Here is an 11,236-nt window from a genome sequence, read left to right as displayed (position 1 = left end):
GTAAAATTCATGTATTTAAAAATTTTAGACGAATATTTCTCGTTCACATGTCGCTCAATACTATTACATAAAGACAATTTGTTTTATATAATTAAAAAAATAAACAAATAAAATGGAAAATCTTAAAGCAGTTTTAAATATTAAGCGAGTTGGAGATTAGAAAAAAATACTACACAACTTCTTTCGAATTTATTATAAACTAAATATGGTGAAATTTTTTGTTGTTATTTTAGATAATGATATTAAACTAGTTCTACCCGTTAGTCTTTCTAAATTATCAAAAAAAGATGTTCAAGATCTTAATTTGAATAACAATTACTCTTTGATTTATAATGGGATGGAAATATTGACAAATGGTAGTAAAAAAATTTGATTACATTTGAAAAATTGTTGTAATTTAATCGAATAATATTCACTTAATTTTAATGATCATAAAATTATTTTTTAGAACAATCTTACAATCTTTTTTTTTCTAATATCTGTAGTATTATTCTTACGAATCAATAAATAATTAATAAAGCTTTAAAATGTATATAGTTGCATGTGTACAATAGTTATATTCTGAGAGATTTTCTTCTTGAAAATAAAATTTTATAAAATAAGTAATAACCAATGCATTTATACATAATATTTTTGAATGTCCACGTTCCGTAAGTATAATATTATTAATAACGTTTACTACTTAACATATACAGATACTCGTTTATAGAGTAGATATATTGAGTAACACTCCAACACACCTTTAGCTTTTCCGTTTATAGGAAAGTGGTAATAATTCAGAATCGTTATTAGTTGTAGTATATACCAACATGTCTTATATTTTTGTTAATATTCTTAAGACAATAATTCGGGTTAGTTACACTAACAAAATGTAGACATTCAAAAATTGAGTTTGTATTTAAAAATTTTGAAAAGAAATAAAATATAAATATAGATTTTAAAAATAAAGATAAAGAGTACATAGATCATCCCTGCTATCGAAATTTATCATACGATTGTTCCAAAAAATTATTTTATTTTCAAGACCCTATACGCAATTTAAATTAAACGTATAAAACTTGTAAATCTCCTAGATTACATTTATAATAAAATCCATTTTTTACTAGAATCCCAAAAAAAATGTATTACCTACATGTTAAAAATAAATAATGTTAGTGCCCACTTTACTATTTTAGATAAACACATTAATGCAGATTCTATAAAATACAGTGTTGTTTCCGAATATGATGATTTGGAGCTTGAAATATCTATTATTATTATTTAAATGTATTAAAATAAATGTATGTAGAAATAAGTGAAGGTCAACAAACATTTGATTATAAATATCCATGTGGTTTTTTTTTACTGAGGATATCCGTAGATATCATGTGATGTAATACTCCGTTTATCGAGTGTTATAGAGTAAACTAAAATAGCTTAATATAAATTCATAGTTCAATAATTATATATTAAGCGACACATGAACAATTAATATACTAATAACATGTAAATACTTTAAAATATTGCAATATTATATTATAATATTAATATTATAATCAATTTCATAAAATCTTTTTTCAATCTGTGATTTAACAGGTCATACACGGAAACAATATCCTTTATATTAAATTTGGACCAAGATTTGCACCATGCGGAACACCACAAGTAATTAATTTTTTTTAGATTTTGTTTTGCATATGTTTGATTTTATAAATAAGATTGAAGTAAATTGTGAGCAATTCTTCTTATTTCTATATTATGCAATTTTAATCGCAATATTTCGTGATCGACAGTGTTGAATGCTTTTTTTAAATCTAAGAAAACAACAAGCTTATATTTTTCATTAATTTTTATGTGTGAAATTAATTTAGGTATTATGTCTTCTGTGTTCTTTCTTTCTCGAAAACCAAATTGTTAACTAGAAAGTTTATTATTTTTATTTAAGAAATTTATTGTTCCTGTATAAATACAATTTTTAAAAATTTTAACAACCTTAGATATTAACGAAATTGGACGATAAGTATTCAGATCTAACTTGTTTTCAACATTTTTATATATTGATATAATATCGGTGAGTTTAAATTCACTAGAAAAATATTTTTTTCAATAAATAAGTTAAATATACACGATAAAGGATTAGAGATTATTTTTTGTTTGGATTTTAAAAACTCCACACGAACTTTATCGGAACCTGTGGCGATATTATTTTTAAGAGAATTAATATTGTTAATAATTTTAATAGGTATAATTGGTTCGAAATAAATAGATTTAACAAAACAATTGCTTTTTGTTTTCATCTTGGTATTCATAAAAGATATTTTAGAAACAAGATTAGGACCTACATTTACATAATGATTATAGGTTACAATCATCAATGTCGAAAACAGTTTTCTTTTTATTAATTTTCAAGTAATTGCAGAGCAGTTCCCATTGTATTTTGGGATTTTTTTTATTAATTATATCAATTTGTTTTGTATAGTAATTTTCACGTAAGATTTTTATTTAATGTTTAATTTATAATTTGTAAAACAATCCTAAAAATCTTTTTTTCTAATTAATTTATAACGTATTTTTATTGTAGTAATAATCCCTTTAGTTATCTAAGTAGGTATTATACACTGTTTTCGATACAGCTGTTTTATTAAGATTAAAATTACGATTATTATTAGTATTATTTTGGTAAGAGAAACATTTTTTAAAAATTATATATTTTAATAAATAAATCAAACAGTAAAGGGTTAATTGTTTCTGTATTCGTAGGTATGTATTTAAATAAATTCTTGCAATTAATTTTAATTATACAAATATTATTTATAATAATAAAAAAACAATAAATATTTTTTTAAATTTAAATTCTATAATTCTTTAATTTGTATTCAAACTCAATAAATTTTATATCTAAAATAATCAGTTGTTCTTTTTTATCTTTTTCATTTAAAAAACTATAAAGTATTCCATTGTATATTACATCTTTCAATTCTGAAAAAGTTAAATTAAAATTTTTCATTAAAAGATAATATTGTTCTGATAATGTTGTCATAAAAATACCAGGATCATCACTTGATAAAACAACAGGAACTCCATTTTTCATATAAAGTTTTATAGGATTATCAATTGGTTTTATTCCTAATAAAAACTCATTACTTGATAAGTTTATTTCTACTGCAATTTTTTTATCTCGCATTGTTTTCATTATATTAATTGGATCTGGTTCATACATTATATCAACACCATGACCTATTCTGTGAGCAATATTTATAGAATTATGAATATGATTTAAATTTTCTGGTTTAGTTATTTTTTTAGTAAGTTCTCCAGAATGTATAGATACTTTTAAATTAAATATATCTTTAAAATATTTAATAATTTTCATCTGTATATCAAAATTTATAAATGAATATTTATTATCTTCCCGGCCTGCAACATTAACACCTACAACTTCTTCTGATTTATTGTATATTTTTGATGCGTAGTAAATTTGTTCAAAAAATAAATATGGATTTAAAGTTCTGCTTATTAAAATTAAATATTTTACGGTAAAATAATTATCACTTATATTAAAATTATTTATTGTTGTTATTGCTTGATCAATATTAGATTGTTTTACGCTGTCATTATCAAACATTTTCATTAAAATATTAATATTATTAAAATCAAATGATATATTTTTTGAATCATCTACATCTATAATAGAACGCATGTCTAACATAGATTCTATGTATTGTACATTCTCATTTATAGCCCTTGATTTTACAATCAATAAAGCTTCTTTAAAACAATCTAAAGGAAATCTTACATAATAAAAAATTTTAAAAAAATTTTTTAAATTTTCGTTTTTATATTTATTATCTAATATCGACCATCTTTTACGAATTTCATTATACATTTTTGTATCCAAATCTTTAAAAGGTTTACAATTATTAGAATAATTTTTACTTACTTGAAATGTACTATTATCTATACAATAGTTTAATTTATTAAAGATATTCACATAATCTTCAAAAAATAAAGCTCCTGATAAATGGTTATGCAAATCTCCACCTTTTGGAATCAGATTCATAAACATCATCAATTCTGAAGAACTGTTTGTATTAAATCCATAAGAATATGTTATTGAAAAAAATATAATAAATAAATTCAACATTTTAAAACGTATTTATAATTAAAAATATTAAATAAATTAAAACCTTACAAAGATTTTCATTTGAATTAAAAATGTAAATAAACAATAATTGTAAATTATAAAATAAAATATTATTTATGTTAAAAGGGAGAGTGCATACGAGACTTCCATTGACTTATGTGTACGGCCAACGAATGTGAATTCAATACTCGTCGATCGTATTAAAAACTAATACGACAAATTATTAAAATTATAAAAAAAAACAATATCATTATATAAAATTAATCTAGGACACTCGTAAACAGAATATTGCATAATACGATATCTATGGATATTCTCAGTAAAAAAAACCACAGATTTTTATAATCAAATGTTTGTTGACCTTATTTCTACATACATTTATTTAAATACTATTACGATGTAATTTAATTTATAAACATTTTACACAAAAATATAAGCTTGTTGTTTTCTTAGATTTAAAAAAAGCATTCAACACTGTCGATCACGAAATATTGCGATTAAAATTGCATAATATAGAAATAAGGAAATTGCTCACAATTTACTTCAACTTATTTAAAAATAACATATGAAACAATCTAAAAAAAATAATTACTTGTGGTGTTCCGCATAGTGAAAATCTTGTCCAAATTTAATATAAGGATATTGTTTCCGTGTATGACCTGTTAAATCACAGATTGAAAAAAGATTTTATGAACTTGATTATAATTAATTATTAAATATAATATTGCAAATTTTAAAGTATTTACATGTTATTAGTATATTAATTGTTCATGTGTCGCTTAATATTTATATTGAACTATGAATTTATATTAAGCTATTTTAGTTTATTCTAAAACATCGATAAACGGAGTATTACACATGATATCTACGGATATCCTCAGTAAAAAAAACCACATGGATATTTATAATCAAATGTTTGTTGACTTCACTTATTCCAACATACATATTATTTTTAATACATTTAAATAGGTAATAAATAGAATTTCAAGCTCCAAATCATCATATTCGGAAACAACACTGTATTTTATAGAATCTGCATTAATGTGTTTATCTAAAATAGTAAAGTGGGCACTAACATTATTTATTTTTAACATGTAGGTAATACATTTTTTTGGGATTCTAGTAAAAAATGGATTTTATTATAAATGTAATCTAGGAGATTACAAGTTTTATACGTTTAATTTAAATTGCTTATAGGGTCTTGAAAATAAAATAATTTTTTGGAACAATCGTATGATAAATTTCGATAGCTGCAGGGATGATCTATGTACTCTTTATCTTTATTTTTAAAATCTATATTTATATTTTATTTCTTGTCAAAATTTTTAAATACAAACTCAATTTTTGAATGTCTACATTTTGTTAGTGTAACTAACCCGAATTATTGTCTTAAGAATATTAACGAAAATATAAGACATGTTGGTATATACTACAACTAATAACGATTCTGAATTATTACCACTTTCCTATAAACGGAAAAGCTAAAGGTGTGTTGGAGTGTTACTCAATATATCTACTCTATAAACGAGTATCTGTATATGTTAAGGAGTAAACGTTATTAATAATATTATACTTACGGAACGTGGACATTCAAAAATATTATGTATAAATGCATTGGTTATTACTTATTTTATAAAATTTTATTTTCAAGAAGAAAATCTCTTAGAATATAACTATTGTACACATGCAACTATATACATTTTAAAGCTTTATTAATTATTTATTGATTCATAAGAATAATACTACAGATATTAGAAAAAAAAAGATTGTAAGATTGTTCTAAAAAATAATTTTATGATCATTAAAATTAAGTGAATATTATTCGATTAAATTACAACAATTTTTCAAATGTAATCAAATGTTTTTACTACCATTTGTCAATATTTCCATCCCATTATAAATCAAAGAGTAATTGTTATTCAAATTAAGATTTTGAACATCTTTTTTTGATAATTTAGAAAGACTAACGGGTAGAACTAGTTTAATAATATTATCTAAAATAACAACAAAAAATTTCACCATATTTAGTTTTTGATAAATTCAAAAGAAGTTGTGTAGTATTTTTTTCTAATCTCCAACTCGCTTAATTTTACAAATTTTATTTGTTATTAAATTAGTCTCAGAAATATTTAAAACTGCTTTAAGATTTTCCATTTTATTTGTTTATTTTTTTAATTATATAAAACAAATTGTCTTTATGTAATAGTATTGAGCGACATGTGAACGAGAAATATTCGTCTAAAATTTTTAAATACATGAATTTTACTAATTGTATAATAAGTTTATTTTTCAGTTAAACACAAGTTGAACAGAATCCGGCATCCATCGAACAGATTTGAGATAACACCTGAAATAAAATTCTATACATTTAATTTATTTTAATTTTCTTACTTTATATTATTGGCTTGCACATACTGAAGAATATTTGTCCTAAAATGTTTTATTTTTTATCTTAACTTTTGCTACTTTAATACTAAGTTACCAAGTTTAAATTTTTTTTGTTTTAATCATCGTAAATCAAATTTTAATAATGCAACATTATTAGAATTATAAAATGATAATATTTAAATTATAAGAGATAAATATAGCTATACAACATCAACAATTTTAGCACAATGTCTTATGAATCATCTTCAATCTGTCTATCTACAACAGCTAGATGAGCATTAATATTTTTCTTTTCATCAAATATTTTTTTTTTGGAATTTAGTAAATCTTGAACTTTATTATAAATATCGTCTAAAGTCATGTAGGTTGAATTTGAATAGCGTTAGGGATTTTAAAAATAAAATAACTTTTTTGAAAAATCGTATGCTATAGTTCGATCCCACGGATGATAATCTTTATATTCTTCATTATCTTTATTTTTAAAGTCCATATTTATACTCTATAATATATTTTTAATTATAAACTCAATTTCTTTGGTATCATGATATCCTATTTAGTTGTAAATTACAATATTATGTAGATTTCAAATCATTATCTAACTTTTAAATTCGATTTTAATAATGCAGCATTATTAGAACTATTATATAGTTAAATATATATATATAGGACAATAAATAAAATAATATTTTCATTATATAATTTATTTATTAATTCTAAAAAAAAAAATTTTCTGTTTAATTCAATAATGTTTGATCGAAAACTTATTTTACTGTTTTCTTTTTTTAAATTAAAAATTTTTTACGCTTTTCTACAAGTTATAATTTAATGGTGTTTTTGTATTATGTAAATATATAATTTAATTTTCACATTTATCGGCTACCGCTTGTCAAATCATTCATGTAATAATTTCCTTATATAATATTCTAAAAGGATGATATGGGTTATTTTTATTCTGTCAACTTGTTATTTTTATTATTATTTTTTTTTATGTAATTTTTTGTCATTTTAGCGTAGTTATTAATAAAAATAAGTACAAATATTATATGGAAGATACTATTTTCATAATTCATCTATTTTAATTTTCCGGTATATTTTGTTAGACACTGTTAGTTAACATGTTTAAAACAGATTCTTCTTAATATTAAGAGTTATTATATAGAATATAAGGCTCAGATTTATACGTGAATATTGCGCATAATCTTACTGTTCATAATACGTGATAACCTATTATTTTACCAATCTTTATTGGAGAATTGTTAAGAAAACTACTTTATGAGTAAATAATGTAAGAATTTATATTACTTTTATGATAATTTAAACGTTATAATTATAGTCCATGACTAAAATTCTTAATTAATGTTTTGTAACCGATTACATTTGATTATGCAATCAAGTTTATTTATATATTTTAGCTGTCCTATTGATACTTCCTTTCTTATTAGTTATTTCTTATTATAATGTGACAAATGACCAATGACGAAGTATGTATAAATATTCAAAAGTCTGGAGATCGATTTACTGCAGCCAGTGCAGCGATGCAGCGTATTTGCATTTTGCGTTCACAACTCTCTTGACACGTAAAACGATTTATTTTTTCAGAGAATTCATAATCTAATTATACTCGTCGATCCTTAAGTTGGTTTTATCTAAATATATAATATATATATATATATATATATAGTATGGAGTAGAAAATAGCGTGTTTAAACGACGACATCAAATCGTTAGGGACGTTATGCTACTGCGATGTCAATTATTTTGTTAATCACACTAAAATCAAGAGATTTCTAGACAGTGTAAGCTCTCCGTGTTGGTCTGTAGTATACACTTACCTATCCGATATAGGGGAGCGTGTCCGATCGGAGAGTTCTTGGAGACTGAGGGCGAAGACTACTCCGATTGGAGAACATCGTTTAGTTTTATTTCGTTTCCAATAAACGCTAACAGACGAGAAGAAGAAATCTGGCCGACGGCGGTGATTAACATTTTCAGGCGAAACGACCAATTTCGCCCAGTCTTCCTCCCCACACAAACAATGACTACGAGGATAAACGAGTGCGCGGGCACCACAGTAGACAAAAGCGTTTTCGGTTTTTTTTTTTTTTTAATTTACCCTACGGAAGTTTTTTTCTTCTCTTTCTCCGTGCACCACCCCGCGACGAATGCTTAACGTTTTTTAAACGGTCGTTTTCCAGCAGTATATATGGATAATAGTTGTAGTAGTAGTAGTAATAGTGGTATAGTAATAATGGTAGGTAGTGGTAATCTCGCCGAGACCGACCAGCCGATTTTCCCCTTCGTGTCAGCCCTTATTCACGCTATTATATTATATATATATATACAAATAATTCTCTTTGAACAAAACAACGTGACATCAGAAATCCTTTAATTACCCCGCTGACTTCCTCAGACCGACAACATGAGTGGGTGGGCGGGTGATCGAACACCGAAACGATGGCTCATTGTTTAATTTTTATCTTGGCCCACCGAAAGCGAAAAAAAAAGGGAGAAAAACACGTTTATACTTACGTTTTAAACTCGGCTCATCAATATTCATTTTGCGCGAATAAGACTTGTCGTCTTATTAAATCGACTCGTTGCGTTGTCTTCCGTCCGCGATGATAATATGTATTTATATAACCCATTTGCCTAAAAAAAAAAAAACTAAAAAACTATATCGACGTTAATTAATCTTCATTCGTGCCGAATAAATTTCGATTAGTAGCTCGAAAAACGTATAATAATACCGGACGTGGACGGACGAAATTAAAACGATACAATATGATAATACTTTTTTGTACATCGCCATTATTATAATACAGTCGTCGTCTATACCATTATAATTAATAGCCATATATACATGTATATTCTGTGTGTATATATATATTTTTTGGTGGACCGCTGTTCGACGTCATCCGGAGGGCAATATTTTGTGTTTCACGTGATCGTGCACTCTCGACTACTGTGTCGTCTAGTGTTTTGATGTTATACGATAAAAATGTACATGTGTTTTGATCACTATATGTACGTCAGTTTATATTTATTATTTGTGTTCGTTTTCTTAATTTAATATTTTAGTTTATTATAAAGTCTATAAAATGTATACCACCATTACTCAAACATGGACACATTTTTATAAACAAATAATATTCAAATTAAATTAAATGTATTCGTAGTTATTATTTCTTAAAATATTGATTTATCCATGAATAACTTTTATAACTATGTATCTATAATTTATGTATATTGTATACCTATATTATAATCAAAAACATGAACTGATGCATTGAAACCAAGATCAGTATTGTGTTAGTGCACTGTATACCTTATTATGGCTTAGATGTAGTTGATATTTATATAGGATAAAGAAAATCGGTTAGCGTTCAATAAAAACATTTAACCATCCTTGATATATCCTAAATCATAATATTGCATAACTCATGAATAAATATAATTATTCCTTTTTTATGTTATACAAAAACTGTCTCATCTCGTGATCTATAGTGTTAGAACTTCATAAAATCATTTTCCCTACAAAATTTTGTAGGTATCCACTGAATATTTTATTTCAGAATCAATTTTAATAATTATTAACATTTTCGTCGGCTCTTGAATGAACTTTAGCAGAAAATAAGACAGACCATTAGACCGCCTTGAACCATAATTATACATTCTATAGTGTAATACTATATAGGTACATAAACATAATATATATGATGGTCACGCGAAAAGTTCATTGTTACACTGGCAGGTATATAGAACGACCCACGCCGTAAAAAGTTTTAATTGTGGTTTTAAAAAAAAATCATGATTTCTTGCAAGCTCGTGACTTAAATACAAAAAAAAAGTATGCAGAGTTTCTACAAAAAAATGAACATTTCAAACTAGGTACATGTCAGTATAAAATATCTTGAGCGGCTGTTAGTTTAATGTAAAATAAAAGTACGAGACAAGTGCCCATAATATATAGCCTGAACGTCGATTTAAAACGATGCTGTGTCTTCACGAAAAGAGACTGTCAGGGCGATTTAGTGTTTACGTCGTATACAGTCTTTATATCAATATTATATACTATCATCCTGCAATATATATTGTATTTAAAGATGTAAATTTTATTGTAAACAAATCTTTGGTACATTGTTTCCAATTCAATATGGATTATGATATGTGTAAGTACAAATATAATATATTAATTTATAACATACATTTTATCATTAAACATAATTTTTGAATTCAGTAGATACATCTAGTGATCCCTAGGTCTCTATGAGGGAGAGATGAATAAAGCTAAAAATTAAATTTAAATCGACTGCTCATAATATTTATAAAGTATAATATCTGAGTGTGCTCGCGTACGTGTGAATTTGTTTTTACAGTTTAAAAAACTGGAAAAATTAAAATTCAGTAGAATTTATAATATTATATTAACAATGTAAGTTAGACATAAATATAAAGAGAGTTAAATATAATAATAATAATAATGAAAAAAAAGAACAGTCATGAATAACTGTTTTATACAATTTTCGTAAATTTAAAGTATTTATTTAAAAACAGAAGACACAAGTTTTTGGATAATAAGACTTATAAATAATTTCACCTTTCCAGTAGATTTACTATATTATAAACTTACACGTTATCTATATATGTTATTGTGTCGTACTTATAATACAAAATAAATGTACCGATATATTATCGTCTGGAGCTTCAGCTGTAGCGGTGTCCCGA

At 24.6% G+C, this 11,236-nt stretch overlaps 1 protein-coding gene across 3 annotated transcripts; it reads right to left on the bottom strand.

Moving 5' to 3' along the window:
• Window positions 1-527: 527 nt before the first annotated feature.
• On the bottom strand, window positions 528-4,542 carry LOC126554707 (adenosine deaminase-like protein). 3 transcript variants are annotated; one of them, XM_050209762.1, is made up of 2 exons: window positions 3,028-4,542; window positions 528-2,958 (listed from the first exon to the last, which is right to left on the bottom strand). In XM_050209762.1, the coding sequence occupies exons 1-2, from the start codon at window positions 4,121-4,123 to the stop codon at window positions 2,828-2,830; spliced, it is 1,227 nt and encodes a 408-aa protein (XP_050065719.1). In that variant the 5' UTR covers window positions 4,124-4,542; the 3' UTR covers window positions 528-2,827. The 3 variants fall into 3 exon arrangements, with proteins under 3 accessions (XP_050065719.1, XP_050065723.1, XP_050065714.1); XM_050209766.1 differs by having other exon boundaries at window positions 528-4,061; window positions 4,172-4,542; XM_050209757.1 differs by having other exon boundaries at window positions 528-4,061; window positions 4,263-4,542.
• Window positions 4,543-11,236: the final 6,694 nt, after the last annotated feature.

Source organism: Aphis gossypii, chromosome 1 (assembly GCF_020184175.1).
Source record: "Aphis gossypii isolate Hap1 chromosome 1, ASM2018417v2, whole genome shotgun sequence".
Lineage (NCBI taxonomy): Eukaryota > Metazoa > Arthropoda > Insecta > Hemiptera > Aphididae > Aphis > Aphis gossypii.
Note: the sequence above shows the minus strand (reverse complement) of the source record. Positions and strands in the feature narration are given on the sequence as shown.